Below are 20,912 nucleotides of genomic sequence, written 5' to 3'. Positions count from 1 at the left end.
ACATGTTAATGAAGAAAAATTAATTATTCATTATTTCTGTTTCTCCTCTATTCGAGGGAACATGTTTGGATATTTGAGCTGTCTTTAACCACTCCTATGATTAATGTCCTTTAAAAAAATGCAGTGTTGGCTGGAGTATGAAATCAGTCCACGCTCAGGCTAGTTTAAAAAATGGTAATTCTGTCCTCCATTTTTCTTCTGTAAATCGACAATCAGAGAAAATTAGTTTTACGCCCGTGTGCATGTTTGTGTGTGTGTGAGTATGTACACTGCTGGTGGAAGCCCAGGGTGGGGTGAATGTTGCTACATGAATATCACAGCTTTGGAGTTTGCATCTGCTACCTTAAAACTTCTTCTCCCTTCGAAAGCTCTGCTACCAGGACTTCCCTGGTGGTCCAGTGGTAAAGAATCTGCCTTACAATGCAGGGGACGCAGGTTCGACCCCTGGTCAGGGAACTAAGATCCCACATGCCGCGGGGCAATTAAGCCCGCACACCCCAACTACTGAGCTCACACGCCTCAACTAGAGCCCATGTGCTGCAAACTACAGAGCCCACATGCCCTGGAGCCTGTACGCCACAACTAGAGAAGAGAAAAACTGCACGCCACAACTAGAAAGAAGCCCATGTGCCACGACTAGAAAGAAGCCTGTGCGCCACAACGAAGAGCATGCGTGCCGCTACTAAGACCAGACGCAGCCAAAAAATAAAAATAAATAAATCTTAAAAAAAAATTTTGCTACCATGCTTGCTTTGCCCACCTGGCTCACTCCCATTTGGCCTTAAGGTCTCAATTTCAACGTCATATTTTGGGGGATGCTGCCCTGACTCCCCCACTGCAATGGTGCCCTTTCATGTGCCTCCGACTCCTCCATTCATTTGTCACAAATCTGATGGAGCACCGCCCCTGTGCTCAGCACTTCTCAGGCACTGCAGGGACAGCAGTGATCAAAAGGTGCAAAATCCCACCCTCTGGCAGCTTAGACTGGGATTGTCATCACTGGACCCTAAGTTCCTCTTCACACCCTCCGGGCCTCAGGCCAGCCCCTGTGCAGGATGTTTTTGCTGTCTGAATGGAGAGACTTATGGACACATCCCCCAGGACATCCCATGGAACTTACTGATGATCTGCATGGTGGTCAGGTCTATTCTGATCTTCTGGAAGCTGGAAAACCCAGCCGCTGTGTAGTCTTTCCGACACTGACAGTCATCACGTCGGCTCCCGTTGTAGGGACATTCGGTTGGGTTGTGCAACCTACATTACAGAGAGAACATCCCGGTAAGGATGGGGAGGTCCCTCCAGGGATCTCCAGGCATCCGGGCTCTTCTGAGCCTGAGCTCTCCTACCTGTGTCCGTAAACCTCAGAAAAATTCTCAGAGTCACCGTGGACCAGTGTCATGTACTCCTTGGGGCGGTCAGAGTGCATCCCTGCACAGAAGACCTGAAAGACAGACCAGAAATAACCTGCAAGGGGTGGCTCAGAAATGGGACCATGAGGGCCAGGGCCGCTGGCTCTGAAACCAGGCTAGAAATAACGACTGAGCTCTGACGTGTACCTTCAGGAGCTTTCCCGTGACGATCAGGAAATATTCCCCATCTTCACCGGCACCTTTCAGCCTTTTCACTTCCTTGCAGTTCTGGGGCAACTCGCCTGGAAAACACAAACCGCAAAAACGGGCTGTGATTCTCCAGGATGTGCAGTGGCCGCCAATGGAAGGAGTTACATTATACATGCTCATGTTTGTCTGCAAGGGGGCCAATTTCTTAAAAATAAATTCTAGATTTCTGAAGAAGGCAGGCAAGCACATGAACAATGAAACCTGTTCTTCAAGCTCCAGAAGGATGGCTTCAGTTGGCCAACTTACAGTTATAGATATTGTGGCAGGTTTTTCTTTCTTCCGGCTTCAACTCATCAGGGCATAAGTGGCTGGGCTGGTCCTCGTTGGTGAGACACTGCACAGATCTGTGCATCACTCCAACGCCACAGGACACGGAGCACTATAAGGCAGAGCAGGATCAGAGTTGTGGCTGCGGAACCTGGAGATATGGGCTTCTCGTGGTGTGGAACTCAGAGCCTGGAGGCTTGCACAGGAAACCTGTGTTGCTGAAAACAAATATCTGACACATGTAGGGCACTTCCTATGGGCCAGTCTCTGTGCTAAGATTATTTTTTTTAATCAATTTATTTATTTTACTTATTTATTTTTGGCTGTGTTGGGTCTCTGTTGCTGTGCAGGGGCTTTCCCTAGTTGTGGCGAGCGGGGGCTACTCTTCGTTGCGGTGCGTGGACTTCTCATTGCAGTGGCTTCTCTTGTTGTGGAGCACGGGCTCTAGGTGCACGGACTTCAGTAGGTGTGGCTCGTGGGCTCAGTAGTTGTGGCTCACGGGCTCAGGGGTTGTGGCTCACAGGCTCTAGAGTGCAGGCTCAGTAGCTGTGGCTCATGGGCTTAGTTGCTCTGCAGCATGTGGGATCCCCTGGACCAGGGCTCGAACCCATGTCCCCTGCACTGGCAGGCATATTCCTAACCACTGAGCCACCAGGGAAGCCCTGTGCTAAGTCTTATATATACATGTCTGTACATACAGACATCCATATCTACGTATGTAGTCATAACATGAAATACATATATATATTATATAATTTCTTCATCTAAGCCTCACAGTAACCCTGTGAGATAGTACTAGCATTATTCTACTTTTACAGAGGGGAGACTGAGGCTCAAATGTTAGGAAATTTGTTCACGGTCATGGTGGAGCCAGAATTTAAACCTTAACCACTTTCAACTGGTCCCACACTTTTGCCCAATCATCACTTTGCATCAGTGAAAGCCTCGTAGCTAGGAGCCAGGGGGCTGGGGCAATTTTCAAGGGCATTCCCAATATCAGATATTCTTACTCGTTGTAACCCGAACGCAACCAAGAATTCCCAATGTAGAAGCACTAGCGCTTACAGAATTCTTAGCCACAGAACCCACAACAACGAACACCCCTGTAACCCTTTTCAGGGACAAACAAGAGTTCTGGGTGCTGTTTAATTTTAAACCGTGGTAAAATATATGGAACTTAAAAAGTTGCCATTATAGCCCACGTGCTTTTTAATGCATGAACGCATTTCAACTTCACAAACACCCCATTCTGCAGGGGAGGAAACAGACACGAACGCTTGGCCCCTTATCCCAGGTCGTTCAATTGGGAACGGCAGAACCAGGAATCAGACGGAGGCCACCTGGCCTCCCCGCCCCTGTCCCCCCTCTCTAAGCACTAGGCAAAACGGCCTAACAAGCAGAGAAGCCCCCATTTCCCCTTCAGCCCATTTCAAGATGCTAATTCCTGTTTCTCACCCGGGGCTCTCCTGGAAGGACAGCTCAGGCAGGACATGTTTAAGTCGGGGTTTGAGACCCAAAACTTTCCGATTTCATCACTCAATCGTCTACTTACGGTCCCCCAGTTGCCAACTCTCCAGGTGGCCGAGACAGGGCACTCCCGCAGGTAGCAGGGCTGGACGCTGGGTGGCTGTGCACCCGGGCAGTTGATGGTGGTTTGATAGCTGTACTCATAATTCTCCTTCCCGGTGTAAATCTCGCTACAGGAGACAAGCCTTTGTTTGTAGCCCTTTCCACAGGTCACTGAGCACTGGGAAGAGAGGGGACAGAGAGCAGAGGTTGGAGTGGGGCCTGGGGGCAGCCACAATAGGCCCCTGACCTCCATGGTGGACAGTGACCTCGGGACAATGGGGCAGAGAGCTCTCACTTTATTAGCTTCTTACAGGCCGCGAGGAGCGGCCCCCAGCACGCGGGGGACCTGCAGCCCCCTACAGGAGCCTTCTGGGATTCAGGGCTGCCACTACACCTTCTGGCCCCCGCTGCGGGCGGGGGGTGCCTCAAGCCCCCGCTCTGGATTTCACAGGGAGACGGGGCTGGGGGAGGTGCTCCAGCTGTCACCGGGTCCGCTTACAGCGTCCAGAGCCCTACGTACTGGCGGCCAAATCACGCCTTTCCAAACCTACAATGACCGCATCAGAGAAGTGACCAAGTGGGCTGGAGAGAGCGCCAGAGACCACCTGTGTGTGAAATCCAGGCTCTCCCAGGACTCTGGGACAACTTTCCTTCCCTACTTGATGGTCTGCTTTCCCATCTGCCCTCCACTTGATTTCCTTCTTTCTCCTCTCTCCCTGGCTATATATTGTGACTTAAATGTTACCTTTCTGCTTCCCTCCCCCCAGCCCGGCTCTCTCTAAGTCATGCAGTCATTTAGACCTTCTGCCATAATTATACGGCATTTAAAAATACCCAGATGTTACAGAAAAGGAGAAAGAAAAGGTATTTTACTGGTGTCCCAGCTCCTTCTGGGATGGGACATCTAACTGGTTATTAGTAAGATTTTAGATTACGTTCAGCCTCCTCAGCTAAGTATTTTACATAATACTTTTAAAAGAAAACTGAATTAACCAACAAATTATTTTGATGATATTTTGGGGCCAAGTCACCAAATAACTGGCCACTTCCTGTGAAAATGTGACATAAAATTAAGGTAGAGTTTCAGGATTCTCAAGATCAAAGGTTCCTTGGGCGGGGGCAGATGAACCCTGGAAACAGTATGCAGTATGTGGTGTGTTTTGCTTTTTCTGGGGTGAGGGACCATAGCTTCTGTCCGTTCTCACTTGCTATTAAAACCAGTGTCTCTTTTTCCTGGTGTCTCCTAAGCTGTCGCTTTAAGCCACGTGGCTTGCCGCTCCTGTACCTTTTCCGGGGGGAAGGCTCCCCTTGACGCGGTCCTCGAGTGAGCAGGGAACTGGCCCAGCCACAGGCATGCAGAGCATCCTTGGGCCTTCCCTTTCAGCTGGCTTAAGACCTGGAAATACTCTGTGTACATTTCTTCCTTCTTTGGCTGCCGCTGTTCAGATGCCCAAAGACGCAGTTGATGCCAGGCCAGGGGAGAGCAGGGCTAAGTCTCAGGTGTTTCACGCATAGACAGATGGCTAATAAATGCTGTCTGTCCAAGCTGTGGGTATTTTAGAGTATCTAACTCAGTGCTTGCACGCCCTGACCTCAGCGTGGACTAATTTAAACAAGGCGGTACGGCTGAGAAGGCAAGTGCTAAGACCCTTTCCCCTTACCAACCACAAGCAAAAGCAGCCCAGTGCCCATTTACGTGGGGGACGCAGTGGGAGACAGGTGTTGACAGATGGAAATGAGCCCCAAATATGGTCAGGTTTTATTCAGAGGCCTCCACAGCTCTGAAAAGAACCCTTCAGGAGCTGTTAAGAGCATCCTGAAAATGTTGAGTGCCTCTGGCTTGCTTAATCCATTTCAGGCCAGAGCTGTGAAGTGTAAGAGGCTCTCACCTCTGGGGAGTGGAGAGAGGAGGGGAAGGTCTTATGGTTGACTCTCCATGCCTTGGTGCCATGTGTGTGTTTCATCATGAGTGCAGATTACTTTTCTAACTTGAAAATAACCATAAAGCAAAATGAAACAATAAGAATGTGGGCTCCTTGCGCTAGTGACACACGTCGGGCCCAACCAGGGAAATGCACACATAGGCCAGGGGTGATGGAGTCTACTTCTCCAATATGGAGCACACAGAACTCTGCAGGTGATCGAAGCCCCAGACAGAAGGCAAATCTTGCTGTGGCTTTGGCATTTTACTAGAAGCTTTTCTAGAGGGAATTCTGGTCCAGTTCCTCGGGCATCACTCCCCTTGCAGAGTCCCTTCCCATGATCCTGGTATCTGTACAAAGTCCTGTCTCCATCCCTCTAATCTTTGCCTAGAGCTTGCAGATTTTTCAACTCACGGTACACCTGAAAATTTGCAGATGTATGGAAGGCTTTTTAAAACAATTTTCTCCCAATCTCATCTTTTGGGGGTTAATATTAAGGTTATGGTAAAGCCACAGGAGGAACATTATGCAAGTCTCAGAAAGAGACCAAAACTCTTCCAGTGTAATAACAACACACCAAATCCAGCTAAGATGAGCACGTCAACCTCGGCAGTGTGACAGGCATACAAACTCCAGCAAGATGAGTGACCGAGGACCAAGCCAGAAACCAGGGAGAAGAGGCCCCCAGGAGGCAGACAGGTGAATGGTCCAAGGGACAGAGGCCTGAGGAGGGAGAGAGGCCAGAAGGGAAGGCTCTCCCTTCCTGAGAGTCAGGGTGTGGCGTTGTGCAGCAGCCCAGAGAAGCAGAAGTTAGGGACCATGCCTTTCAAGGCACTAGGAGTGGTGAACTGAACAGAAGACAGGAGCCCCCTGGACCCACCTCCCTCCACCCGCCTTGGTATCTGAATGGGTTGGAACCTATGCGTCAAACCCAAAGTCAAAGACTATTTTGAACACTCATCTGGACTTCCCATGTTCCTGGATGGGCAAGAGTAAATCTATTTCTAATGATCCAGACCACATCTCCCCTCCTTTCTTTGAGAACATACCAAGAACAGGTAGGGCTGGTATAGAGCAGAGTTTCTCACCCTCAGCACCCCTGACATTTAGGCTCAATAGCTCTCTGTTGTGGTGCTGTCCTGTACACTGTAGGAGGTTTAGCAGCATCCCTGGTCTCTACCCACCAGATGCCAGTAGCAGCCTACTTCCCCCGGCTGTGACAACCAAAAATGTCTCTAGACAGCACCAAATGTCCCACAGGAGGTGGGGAGGGGAAGGCAAATTCACTGGGGTAGAGTGAAGGATGGGGAGACATAGTCAGAAAAGGCTTTAGGAACAGTTATAGTGCAGAAACGATTCAACACCCAACAAACACATCATCTAAATGCAAATATTCATCCCATTAAAACAGGAAATTGCTGCCCTGTTGAACTCTAACGAGACGCCAGTAATAGCAAGCACCTTTGCTATGAGCCCAGATACTTCCTTTTCACATCTCTAAATTCTTTGGGGCAAATGACAACTAGTGCTGATGTTACAGGTCTTTCAGTATTTGAAAATATCACGAGGTTTGAAAATATGATCACATGACTGTTACTATTGGTTTATGAATAATAAAAAGTGTCTAGGTAGGCACTGTGTACAGGAAGAGATAAGGAAAAATAGACACTTGAGATTCCTTGGATATTATGGAAAACTATTTCATTCCTCTGGATCAGAGGTTGTTAAATGGGCAACCAACATCTGGCCCACAAAAGTGTTTGGTTCGACCCACACAATGTTTTAAATAAATAATTTGAGTCCACATTTTTTTTTTTTTTTTTTTTTTTTTTGTGGTACGCGGGCCTCTCACTGTTGTGGCCTCTCCCGTTGCGGAGCACAGGCTCCGGATGCGCAGGCTCAGCAGCCATGGCTCACGGGCCCAGCCGCTCCGCGGCACATGGGATCCTCCCAGACCGGGGCACGAACCCGTATCCCCTGCATCGGCAGGCGGACTCTCAACCACTGCGCCACCAGGGAGGCCCCAAGTCCACATTTTAAGATAAGGAGATAGCACACCAAAGTCCAAAGTTTTGTCCTCTCTTGAAACATCAGGTTTGGTTACACTGGACCCACATTTCTGCACGGCCTCTGTTGGAGTGGAAAAGAGCCTGTTCCCCTTACACATCATGTGCTAGTTGGTCACAGTCGCCACCATTCCCTATTGCCTCCCTGATGCTAAGACATTTTTGTGTCATACTTAACTTTCTTCAGGCACCTACAGGAAACATATGAATTTGCAGTGTCTGTAAGAATTCCTTTCCAATCATACTATTAGGACATTAAAGGGAATCACAGAACGTAGAATTGAGAGGAGCGTGGATACCATCTTATGCACCACCCCCCCCCACTCTGCACCTGTAGGACTCTGGCCCAGGAAGGCTGAGGGACCTGTTTGAGGGCTCCCAGTTCTCAGGGGTAGAACTGGCAGGTGGGTGTGAGTCTCCCACATTCCTGCCCTCATCACTCTGTTGCCCTCAGGCCATCACTGACCTGAAGGCAGATCCAGAATCCCCAGGACTGTACCTCTGACCATTCTCCTGTGATCCAGACATACTCGCAGGGCTGCAAGCCACAGCTCTCGCGATCCACAGGCCGTGTGCTCATGTCACAGTGCATGCCGTGAACCTCGTCACCTTTGTCCTCACCCACACACACCACCTTGCGGTACCTGGAGCCTTTGCCACAAGTCTTGGTGCACTGTTAAAGACAGACAAAACAGGTGGTGACACGGAAAGAGAACAGATGATTTCTTACATCCTGTTACCATAATGATTTATTTTCCTTTCTATATACTCTTTAAGACTGCGAGATCTCTGAGGGTACGCATTACTAGAGAACTCATTAGTTTACCCCCATTACTTAACAGTGTAACATAGAGGAACAAAGCTGACTACATATTGGATTTGTTCTTTTAGCTCTAACCCTTGTTTTCTGTTGCCTGTGCTTAGTCGTGCTGGCTCTGCACCTTTTGTAAAAGAATGTTGCCTACAGCCTGAAATATACAGGACAGCCTATTCTCAAGGCTCTGGCCTTTAAAGTATAAGTATAAAAGAAGCCTGAATTCTAACTCTGGGAAGATGATTCTTTGGGACACTAGTCCACCAACTTCTCCGTCTGCTGCTGGCTTTCTGAATAAAATTGCTATTCCTTGCCCCAACACCTTGTCTCTCGATTAATTGGCCTGTCATGCAGTGAGCAGCATGAACTTGAACTCGGTAACAACAACACTGTTCCTGTCACAGCAATCAGCATTCAATAAGTGGCTGTCTGAATGAAGCAGTGAAAGTGTGAATGAATGAATTTCAGGTTTGGAAAGGACCTTAAGGCCTGACTACTTCACCCATTCAAACAAACGTTGAATCTCTTTAAAACTTATGGCCAAATGGTATCAAAATACCTCTAGAGTCAGGGAAGTTATTCCCTGTCCAGGTGGCCCATTTCATCTTATAACATGGAACTAAGCCTGTCTCTTTGCCAAATCCAGCCTGTTGTCCTACTTGTCGATTCCAAGGGAGCATACAGGACAAATTTTGTTTCTCACAAATAACCCCCTTCGGGGACTTGAGGAGAGATTTCCTGTGGCCCCTAGAGCCTTTTCTTCTCCAGGGTGAACTGCTCTCACCCCTTGATCATCTGGCCAATATTCACCAAGTTCCTAAGAAGTGTCAGGCCCTGTGATGGGTCTGGATGAACAGGAGCAGACACAAACAGCACAAACCCTGCCCTCAGAGAGGAGCTGTATTTTAGTAGCAAAGATGGACGTTAAAGATGTAGACAGCTAGGCAGCAAGATTTAGCCATTACTATAATTTCCATTTTTCAGATGAATAAACTGGGACTTAGCCTAAAGAACTGATTCCTGGTTATTCATCTCTTTGTCAGGTGAATGGGATAGATATTTTTTATTCCCATAAACCAAGTGGAGAAAATAGAGCAAGTGGTATGTTTCATTCTAGGATGATCTCTGTGCTGACCATAAATTTCTTATCTTTTTTGCTTTCACCAACAGAAAACCCCACTGTAGAAGTTTTACCTTAGTTATCTGTGTTGTTAAAGTTCTCCCAAAGCCTGTCCTATCTGAAGCACCTGTGTCACCCAATATTTCAAGACTCCAGATTACATAGGAAAGTCACTGTAACCAACCTGTGTCAAGGACAGCTTAGGTTTCCTTTAACCAGGGATTACAAACTCCGTTGCCCCGGGGCCTTATCCAACTTCTGTGAGCTGTCATTGTTGTTCACATAATGTCTCTTAAACGTTTTCCTTCTAGTCTTTTTAGGAAGGGCCTTAGACTCCACCTCTTTTTTGTCTCTCACAAGCCTCCTTCTCTTTTATTACCCAAAGCATCCCAAAGGCATTTGAGTTTGGAATCCAGCTTGACTCAGAAATGTCTTTCCTGGTATACTTCTTGCCTTTCTTTTTTTCTTTCTTTTCTTTTCTTTCCTTTTTTTTTGGTAGCAAAATACACGTAACATAAAATTCACCATTTTAACCACTTAGAAGTGTACAATTCAGGGGCGTGTAGTCACTGGTCATGTTGTGCAATCGTCATCACTATCTAGTTCCAGAATATTTTCATCACCCCAAAAGGGAACCCTGTACCCATTAAGCAGTCACTCCCCATTTCCCCTTCCTCCCAGTCTGTGGCAACCACCAATCTGCTTTCTGTCTCTATGGATTTGCCTGTTCTGGGTATTTCACAGAAATGGAATCATCCAGTATGTGGCCTTTGGTGTCTGGGTTCTTTCATTTAGCATAATGCTTTCAAGGTCTTGCCACATTGGATCAGTACTTCATTCCTTTTCATGGCTGAATAGTCCATTGTATGAATATACCACATTTTGTTTATTCAAATGTTAATGGACATTTGGGTTGTTGGCCATCTTTTGGCTATCACGAAGAGTGCTGCTATGCACATTCATATGCAAATTTGAACACCTGATTTCATCAATTCTTTCGGGTATATCCTTAGGAGTGGAAATGCTGGGTCATCTGGTATAACCATGTCTTTTGTGAGATGCTTTGTTCTTTCAGAAAGTAGTAGGGATATGTATGTGGTTGTGTCCTGGTATTGTAAACCTGTGGTTGTATCCTTATCATTTGCAAACTTAATTAAAAACTTCTGCTGCTTGGAAGCAAATCTCTACATCTAGAGTATGGAACCACTTATAATTTTTCTGGGGCACAAATATGAACAGAAAACAGTGTGAGATGAGCACAGAGGAGCAGATCCCTTCCCACCAGTGCAGGAGGCTGGCTGAGCTCAGTGCCTAGCTCAGCTCTGACTCAGCAGTTCTGGGGGTTTCTCTTCCCCTGGAGGATGCTGGGAACCATCGTGAAGGAATAATGTTTTTGTTTCTTCACTAAAAAAAGCCAAATGAGGCCTTGAATGTTACAAAACAATGGTTAATCTGTGATGTGTAGATCTATGCAGAAGACATACTTAACTCCCCATAGAAAAAGTAATTCCTTAGAAAATCAGGACTTAGGTGACTCAGAGAAGACCATGATTATTGAGAAGCCGACCTGGACTAAACCTTCCAGTGTCCTCTTTCATTTTCACTAATCCTTAGGGCTTTAATCTGTAGCAATAAGTAACAGTTTAGAGCAGAAAGCAAGGATGACTAAACACTTTCTGCTTGTTAGGTGTTTTTCCCTTGGTCTTAAATAATGGTTAACTACCATAAAAACTATTTTGCCAGTGGTGGCAAAGGGCGTTGGGAAGCCTTACTTTGAATATAACTTTTAGAAAAATTAAACTAAGTAAATAAGTGACTTGCCCAGTGGTTTGGAATGAGTCAACAGCAGCTTTGAAAATCACTTAGCATGGCTTTTCTCCTGGAGTTTTAAATCCTAACCAGAGCACAGGGGGTGGGTAATCAGAAAGCAAATCCAGCCCATACTATAGGATTTAATCAGCTTTCAGTAATATCACTTCTCCCACCCACCTAGGATTTATGATTCCTCCCTCCGTCCTGGAATATGATCCAGAATGTTCTGAAAAACAGCTGGAGAAGCTCAACTAAGCTTATTTTAATTTCCAAAAGATTTTTCTCCAATTTCGTTACAGATTTTAGAAAAAATTATACCAAGTATGGAAGTCACACCACCAGTATCTCTGAAATTCAGCACACCTGCAATTCAGAAAGCAAATATCACAGCCCTGGGTAAACTTGGGTAACTTACCCATTGTCCAATGGGCTACGTGTGCCTGTAAATGTGCTAAAACTAACAAGGGAAAATAACTTTTTAAAGTTGAGGGTGAGGAAGATCTAAAAAAAAAAATATATATATATATATATATATATATATATTTTTTTTTTTTTTTCGGTACGCGGGCCTCTCACGCTGTGGCCTCTCCCGTTGTGGAGCACAGGCTCCGGACGCGCAGGCTCAGCGGCCATGGCTCATGGGCCCAGCCGCTCCGCAGCATGTGGGATCTTCCCAGACTGGGGCACGAACCCGTGTCCTCTGCATCGGCAGGCGGACTCTCAACCACTGCTCCACCAGGGAAGCCCAAAATAAAATATTTTATTTAGCTGGGTTGGTTGGCCACAGGGTAATGGTCTAAAAAGGGTCACTTAATGCAATGGGTAGAAACTATCTTTCCTTAAAGACTGCAACCAAGTTGCTTTACATTTTTTGGTGAGATGCACTAACCATGGAGGGAAGAAAATCATTCTTCATATTCACCTGCTCAACCTTTAAGGTTGTTGATTTTCTCCATGGATGAAAGAATGTGTTGCATCCTTACTAGGGCCAGGCTACCATTGTTGGATAGTGTGTGGACAACCAAGTCAAAGAACAAATGGGGAGCCTGACAGCATAGCGTTCTGGAAGTGCTACACAGAGTCTTTGGCTAAAAGGAATAGGAAGTGCAAGTCAATTTATCTAACATTGTTTTAAATTAAAAAAAGAAAAAGCAACCTTCAAATTACCAATGGGTTCATTTTAAAAGTCAGGTATGTGGAGTTTGGACATCTTTGCCCCAAAATAGTATACTTGCAGGGGAAAAAGGCAGGAATAATACTATGGAGACATTTTGTAACTTTAAAGTAATTCACTCATTCAACCAATACAAGCACACCTCAGAGACACTGTGGGTTTGGTTCCAGACCACCGCAATAAAGGAAATATCGCAATAAAACAAGTCACATGAATCACTTGGTTTTCCAAGGCATATAAAAGTTATATTTACACTATAATCTACTAACTATGCACTAGCATGTCTAAAAAATGTACGTAATTTTAAAATACTTTCTTGCTAAAAATAGCTAACCATCACCTTAGCCTTCAGCAAGTCCTAGCAGTGACATCAAAGGTCACTGATCACAGGTCACCATAACAAATATAATAGAGAAAAACTGAAATATTGCGAGAATTACCAAAATGTGACACAAAGTGAGGAAATGTTGTTGGAAAAAATGGCAGCAACAGACTTGCTCAACGCAGAGTTGCCACAAACCTTCAATTTGTAAAACAAACAAACAAACAAAAAAAACCCCACAGTACCTGCAAAGTGCAATAAAGTGAAGTACAATAAAACAAGGTCTGCCTATTTGCAATGGGACAAGTTCTGTGCTGGGCATGGGGTTACAGCCCTGACATCTTCCCACTCACCTTTTCTCTCTCTCTTACGACACCCGGGGTGGCTGTTCCTCCCAGCTGGGGGTTCATGTGTCAAGACAGTTGGCTAACTGGTGACCCCTGGGGTTTAGCCCTCAGGGCCGCCTTGTATGGCTGTTGTGAGCAGGTATGAGCTTCATAACAGAGAGTGTAATGGAGGTGGAAGCCATCAGGGTATCTGCAGCTGTGACGGCGAGAAAAGAGGAAGGACCAGGGGTGGGAATTCCCACGACGCTGAAAGCAGTGCGCGGGCAGTGGTGGAAGAGGAGAAACCGAGGTAACGTGGCACACAGGAGATGGGGGGCACTCTCGGGGCGGGGGCTCAGCACGCGCGGCTGGAGGTGGATGTCACAGGGAGGTGGGGCAGGGAAATGATGACAGCAGTTGGGGGTCCTTAGAGCCTTCAGTTTGAGATGGGGATTTCAGAAGGTGGGCAGAGGCCAGGTCACAGAGGGCCTTGTAAATGTCTTATGCCGCTTAGGAGAAAATTCAAACTCTTGCCCTGGCTTACAGAACACGTCATAACCTGGGTGCTCCTGCAGGTCCAACCTCATTTCAGCCTTCCGGTCCCTTTGCTGACTCTGCTCCCAACGTGCTGTGCTTTTGTCCACAAACATGCTGGGCTCTGTCCTCCCTCTCCCTTCTACCTAGAATCACCTCCTTTTTTTTTTTTTTTTTTTGTGGTACGCGGGCCTCTCACTGTTGTGGCCTCTCCCGTTGCGGAGCACAGGCTCCGGACGCGCGGGCTCAGTGGCCATGGCTCACGGGCCCAGCCGCTCCACGGCATGTGGGATCCTCCCGGACCGGGGCACGAACCGGCGTCCCCTGCATCGGCAGGCGGACTCTCAACCACTGCGCCACCAGGGAAGCCCGAATCACCTCCTTTTGCTGTTTATCACCAAGCACCCTAGAGAAGGTGGGACTAGCCTATCATCCTCTGTCTCTATCTCAGCACCTTGTTGTTGTTTTCCATCACAGCACTTTTCGCAATTGGCAATTTCATATAACACATCTGTTTGCTTGTCTTCTGTCTCTCTCACTTGGTAATCAATCCCACCATAGCAATTTCACATTTTCTATTGCATCCCTAATGCCTAATGCCTGGCACTTTGCAGGTGCTCGACAAAGATTTGTTGAATAAATTAATGAGGGAATGAGTGACAAAGAGTTAATATCTGGCCCTTGTTCACACATCAAAACCCAATCACTCCCTACTATAAACTTCATAAAATCTTTGTAACCAACTGACCTGAAGCTCATTACTAATTTTTCTGTGCTAAGAAGATGAACTTGGGAATCATTCTACAGCTGACCTCAATAAAAGTTTTTATAATACAAATACGTACTAGAGCAGTCCAAGTCCCTGCACTGGGTCAAAGAGCCATGGGGTGGGCAGTTCTACAAAGGCCAGAAAGATCCAAGCACAGCTTGTCCATGGCAATGTGACAATAAAGTAAAACAGCTGTTCTTACTGGGAAAACAGTTTGTTTGTTCGTTCTAAAAGACATTGTAAAGTGCTGTGATTCTAAATAGTTAAAGAAGAAAGGCCATCAATTAGCAGGCTTTGTTCTGCAATGCCTTGCTTTTTCCTTCCCTCTCTCCCTCCCTCCCTCTCTCCTTCCTTCCTTCCCTCTCTCCACCTATTATTTTGTCCCTCCATTCATTCATAAATTCATTCATTCACCAAGTGTCTTCAATGCTGGAGGTACTGTGCTAAATGCTGGGGAAAACTCTGGTGAACAAGCTTTCTGACCTCCAACAGCTGATAACCTAGACAAGAAAAACAGGCGACAACAATTCAGAGTGCTAGGTGCTGAAGCAGAATATTTTCAGGGTGATAGAGCTGAGAGGAGGGACATCTGACTCAGTCATTTGAGGAGAGGTGTGATTTTCAAGGGCTTCTGAAAGGAAGTGACATCTTGATTCAGGCCTGAAGGACGAACAAGAGTCACTGATGTGAGGGAGGGTGCAGGGCAGCCACTTTGTGACACAGAGGTACCAGGGAGGAAAGAGAGTATTCTGGGTAAAGGTAAAAAAAGAATATTTGCAAGAACTGGGAGACTTACTCCTTAAAACAAAGAGATGCATAACCTACATACTCACAATTCAAGTTGGATCAAAAGACCTCTGCAGCTATAAGTAAATTCATAGTCAGATTATAATACTATCAGTAAGTTTTTTACGATAGTAGTTTTCAAAAGAATTAAAAGGTCATATATTTTTTTTTAATCTCAGTCTCATGAGCATAATAATTCTAAAGTGAGTAAAACTGAGCAGTGAAAAGCTAAATAACTAGCCCAAAGTTGGCGGGTGATCTTAAAAGCCCAACATTGTGATACGTGGATAAGCTGAAGTGCTGGTCATCATCTGAATCCTCCATCAGGAGTCCACTGTACCAAAGAGAACTACCATTTGTGGAAGGCCTAAAATATACTAGGCACTGCACTGAATCCCTCACTTAATCTCACTTAATCCTCACTATGACATTCAGCAAAGTCTGCCATACAATTCCCACTTTGCAGATGAGCTAACTGGAGCCCAGAGATTTGAGGACAATTTCCCAGACCATTGAATGGTCTTTTGTTTACAACACGCTGCTTTTAGGGCACAAAAAAATGGGACATGAATGTCTGGAAAGAGCATTTTCCTCTTCTCTAATAATTTTTCTCTACATCTGAAAGTCCAGGCTCTATCTTATGATATCATGAATGAACACTGATGCTCCTTCCCCTGCACAGTCAACAGGCCCCTCAATGAACAAAAAAGGTCCACTGAAGTACTTCATCAAGACTCCCCACCAACCTCATGGCTTAAGGTCTGATCGTCAACCAACTAGACTAAGAATTTCATCTTTGGAAGCGGGTGGGGGTAGTCACCAGTACAGAGAATTATACTTTGATGCCAACTCTGCTGAAACAGTCTGGCCAAGCCAATAAAAATAGAAGAATGCACCTTAGGTGCATGTCGACATGGGAAGCAGTGGAACATAAAGGTTCAGAGCATGTGTTCCAGAGGTCAGGCTGCTGGGCTTCAAATCCCAGCCTTATTACCTAGTGATTCCATGAACCTGGGTGAATTAACCTAGCTAAGCCTCAAGCTGCCTCATCTTTAAGTGAGGATAAAAATTTAATTATGACATCAGAGAGTTATGGAAAGGTAAAATGAGGTCCTCCATATAAAAATATTCAACATAGTGCTTGGTCCATAGCTTAATAAACAATGAGATGTATTATTTTTATTATCATAGTATCAGGGCCACTGCACTGTATAACTCTAGAGGATGCCCCTCACATTGTAGCCTATGGGAATGGTACCCCTGGGGTTGTACAGTGTACAACCTGTGTGACTGTGTTTAACATCCCTGGTGATCATGCTACTGTGGGTATGTGGAACTCATGCTTCTCAAGGTGGACACTTGAATTATTTCTCATGAAGAGGAGGGGGCCATGTGCTATGTGCCTGGTGTGAAATACATCTTGCCAACAAACAGGTGGGTTTTTAATAGTGTCCAAGGGGGAAGCAAAAGGGGAAAATGCACACTCAAAAAGCAAGCAACAGCTCTGAGTTAGTTGTAAAGAATGGCTAAGAAGAAGAAAACCTCCCATAATGGGGTGGGGTGGGAGTTTCCAGCATCCGATTCACTGGGCTCTGAGACTGCCCTGGCATCTCACTGACGTCAGCTCAAGGTGTCACTAGATGAGGGGAAGAAAGTCAAGACATGTGCATGCACAAGGTGCATATCAGGTGAAATGGTAGCAGAGTGAGTGGGTACAGAGGAGGTGAGAACCAGAATGGAGGTGAAGGCTGATTAAGGGGAGCCTGAAGGGTGCTGTACTATCAAGTGACCACCCAATGTACTGTTTAACAAGGATGCTTTTGATCATGGAAGTAGGGGCGATTAATAATTACACCAGGCCTACCCCATGCATAAACCAGGACCGCTGTAGGCAAATAGGGCCAGGGGCAAATCTGAAGATGGTTGCCCAGCTGCTAACAACATTCCCTTGAAGCCTTGTGGATGTGGGGACGTTTGAAGAGAGGACTACCAGCATGCTTTGCAAATGAGGAACAACGGGTTCTAATGGGGCTTCTCCCTCCCCCATCCAGCTGCCCTGCACCTCCCTTTGGTCAATTCAGTGTCACGTGAGGGCCCCCCACAGTCCTCCAACCTCCCTCACCACCCAGGTCCACTGGCCTCAAACTCTCCACTTCGGGTTCAGGCAGATGAGAGAGCATGTTGGCAGGAGGGCAACTATCTGATCCACTTTTCTTGCTGCTCCCCTCTGGTCAACTTCTAAAGTTAGCCACAGGTCAGGCTATCTTAGTAGGTCTCCTGATCTTATACAGAGCTTGAGAACAATATTTGAGGAAGGATTTAGAAAGATCGATCTGCATGGCACAGACAAAGACGTAAATTTCTAGGCACATTTCAGATGATCAGAGAAGAGGATATCCTCAGTGCATATTTGGCAAGGTTTCTAGTCTTTGGGATTCAGAATGAATTGTCAAGGGAGCTTGCATTTTCCCAACTGGCACTGGCATTTTTAAAAGTTGGCTAAAGCATGAGCTGTCAGTTGAGATTCACTTCTGAACACTCTCTTACTTTGTGCTCCTTGGAGCAGTCACACAGGGTTGAGTTTGGCAGACATGAAGATGAGAGGGAGAGGGAGGGAGCAGGCAGTGGTAGGTCTGAAGCAAGAATTACAAAGAGAGTCAAGTGGTAACACACAGGCAGAGAGGGATGAAGACACCTCTTCTTCTCTATCTGACTCTGTCAATCCCCAAACCACTCGATTATTTCCAATTTTCTCAGAACAGCTTTGCACACTTATCATTATTCCCACTTTACCAATGGCAAACTCACAGTTCAGAAAATAAAGCATCCTTGTTCTAAGTCACACAGCTGAAATGTGGCAGTGCTGGTATATGAACCACGTCTGTAAAAGTCTACAGCCTCTGGGGGTTCCCAATAACTTGTGTGGCTCAAGTACAATTAATTTGAAATGTAACTGCTTTAGCTATTCCTCCCTGCCACAGTCTGGTGGAAATAAAAACAAAAAAACCCCACCAAACTTTAGAAGGAAAATGAGCAAAAGAAAAATTGAGTAGACAGAGAGGGTGAGAGTCCTAAAGAAAAGAGATGGCTGAAAACAATGGAACTAATCCATCAGGAGGGTGAAGGAGAGGGAAGAACAGAGCTGGAAGGCTGAATACCTACAAGGGTTAAGAATGTAGTTGTAAGAAAACAAACCCCATTTAAAATTGCATCAAAAAGAATAAAATACCTAGGAATAAATTTAACCAAGGAGGTGAAAGATCTGTACATCGAAAACTGCAAGACACTGATAAAAGAAACTGAAGAAGACCGAAATAAGTGGAAAGATCTTCTGTGCTCATAGACTGGAAGAATTAATATTGTTAAAAGGTCCATACTGAGACTCCGGCTTTGGAGGTCAGATCCCAGGGAGAGGACTGGGGTTGGCTGCATGAACACAGCCTGCAGGGGGCTAGTGTGCCACAGCTAGCCGGCAGGGAGTCCGGGGAAAAGTCTGGACCTGCCCAAGAGACAAGAGACCATTGTTTTGGGGTGCGTGAGGAGAGGGGATTCAGAGCACCGCCTAATCGAGCTCCAGAGACAGGCGCGAGCCACAGCTAACAGCGCGGATACCAGAGACGGGCATGAGACGCTAAGGCTGCTGCTGCCACCACCAAGAAGCCTGTGTGCGAGCACAGGTCACTCTCCACACCTCCCCTCCTGGGAGCCTGTGCAGCCGGCCCCTGCCAGGATCCTGTGATCCAGGGACAACTTCCCCGGGAGAATGCACGGCGTGCTGGCCTCTGCTGCTGCAGGCTCGCCCCGCATCCGTACCCCTCCCTCCCCCCCGGCCTGAGTGAGTCAGAGCCCCCGAATCAGCTGCTCCTTTTTTTTTTGCAGTGCGCGGGCCTCTCACTGTTGTGGCCTCTCCTGTTGCGGAGCACAGGCTCCGGACGCACAGGCTCAGCGGCCATGGCCCACGGGCCCAGCCGGTCCATGGCATGTGGGATCTTCCCAGACTGGGGCACAATCCCATGTCCCCTGCATCGGCAGGTGGGCTCGCAACCACTGCACCACCAGAGAAGCCCTCAGCTGCTCCTTTAACCCCGTCCTGTCTGAGCGAAGAACAGACGCCCTCAGGCGACCTACATGCAGAGGCGGGGCCAAATCCAAAGCTGAACCCCGGGAGCTGTGCGAACAAAGAAGAGAAAGGGAAATGTCTCCCAGCAGCCTCGTGAGCAGCGGATTAAATCTCCACAATCAACTTGATCTACCCTGCATCTGTGGCACACCTGAATAGACAACGAATCATCCCAAAAGTGAGGCAGTGGATTTTGGGAGCAACTGTAGACTTGGGGTTTGCTTTCTGCATCTAATTTGTTTCTGGTTTTATGTTTATCTTAATTTAGTATTTAGAGCTTGTTATCATTGGTAGATTTGTTTATTGATTTGGTTGCTCTCTTCCTTTTTTTAATATATATATATATATATGTTTTTTCCTTTTTCTCTTTTTGTGAGTGTGTTATATGTATGCTTCTTTGTGTGATTTTGCCTGTGTAGCTTTGCTTTTTACCATTTGTCCTAGGTTTCTGTCTGTCCGGTTTTTTTTTTTTTTTTTTTTTGTATACTTTTTAGCATTTGTTATCATTGGTGGATTTGGTTTTTGCTTTGGTGGCCCTTTCCTTCCTTCCTTTCTTTTTTCTTTCTTTCTTTCTCTTTCTTTCTTTCTTTTTCCTCTCTTTCTTTCTCTTTCTTTCTTTCTTTCTTTTTCCTCTTTTTTATTACTTTAAAATATTTTTATTTTTAATATTTTTTTATTTTAATAACTTTAATTAATTAATTAATTACTTTGCTTATTTCGTTACTTCTCCCTTTTCTTCTGAGCCATGTGGCTGACAGGGTCTTTGTGCTCTGGCCAGGTGTCAGGCCTGTGCCTCTGAGGCTGGAGAGCTGAGTTCAGGACACTGGTCCATCAGAGACCTCCTGGCTCCATGTAATATCAAACAGTGAAAGCTCTCCCAGAGATCTCCATCTCAACGCTAAGACCCAGCTCCACTCAACGACCAGCAAGCTACACTGCTGGACACCCTATGCCAAACAACTAGCAAGACAGGAACACAACCCCACCCATTAGCAGAGAGGCTGCCTAAAATCATAATAAGGTCACAGACACCCCAAAACACACCACCGGACATAGTCCTGCCCACCAGAAACACAAGATCCAGCCTCATCCACCAGAACACAGGCATTAGTTCCCTCCACCAGGAAGCCTACACAACCCACTGAACCAACCTTACCCACTGGGGGCAGACACCAAAAACAATGGGAACTACGAACCTGCAGCCTGCAAAAAGGAGGCCCCAAACACAGTAAGTTAAGCAAAATGAGAAGACAGAGACACACACAGCAGATGAAGGAGCAACGTAAAAACCCACCATACCAAAGAAATGAAGAGGAAATAGGCAGTCTACCTGAAAAAGAATTCAGAGTAATGATAGTAAAGACGATCCAAAATCTTGGAAACAGAATGGAGAAAATACAAGAAATGTTTAACAAGGACCTAGAAGAACTAAAGAGAAGACAAACAATGATGAACAACACAATAAATGAAATTAAAAATTCTCCAGAAGGAATCAATAGCAGAATAACTGAGGCAGATAAGTAACCTGGAAGATAAAATAGTGGAAATAACTACCGCAGAGCACAATAAAGAAAAAAGAACGAAGAGAATTGAGGACAGTCTCAGAGACCTCTGGGACAACATTAAACACACCAACATTCGAATTACAGGGGTCCCAGAAGAAGAAGAGAAAAAGAAAGGGACTGAGAAAAT

General features: G+C 46.1%; 1 protein-coding gene across 2 annotated transcripts in view; it reads right to left on the bottom strand.

The window, feature by feature from the left end:
- The window catches only part of ADAMTS9 (ADAM metallopeptidase with thrombospondin type 1 motif 9), a gene marked incomplete at both ends in the record, with an annotated part of 174,625 nt that overhangs the window by 16,490 nt on the left and 137,223 nt on the right, over window positions 1–20,912 (bottom strand). For both annotated transcript variants that reach the window (XM_079713901.1, XM_079713902.1), the window contains 6 exons: window positions 1,121–1,254; window positions 1,347–1,441; window positions 1,557–1,651; window positions 1,866–1,998; window positions 3,439–3,633; window positions 7,943–8,116. In XM_079713901.1, coding sequence (XP_079570027.1) covers window positions 1,121–1,254; window positions 1,347–1,441; window positions 1,557–1,651; window positions 1,866–1,998; window positions 3,439–3,633; window positions 7,943–8,116 — 826 coding nt within the window. The remainder of the gene's footprint in view (window positions 1–1,120; window positions 1,255–1,346; window positions 1,442–1,556; window positions 1,652–1,865; window positions 1,999–3,438; window positions 3,634–7,942; window positions 8,117–20,912) is intronic.

Source organism: Hyperoodon ampullatus (genome assembly GCF_949752795.1).
Source record: "Hyperoodon ampullatus genome assembly, chromosome: 10".
NCBI lineage: Eukaryota > Metazoa > Chordata > Mammalia > Artiodactyla > Ziphiidae > Hyperoodon > Hyperoodon ampullatus.
The sequence above is the reverse complement of the archived record's forward strand: the minus strand, read 5'-3'. Positions and strand labels throughout refer to the sequence as shown.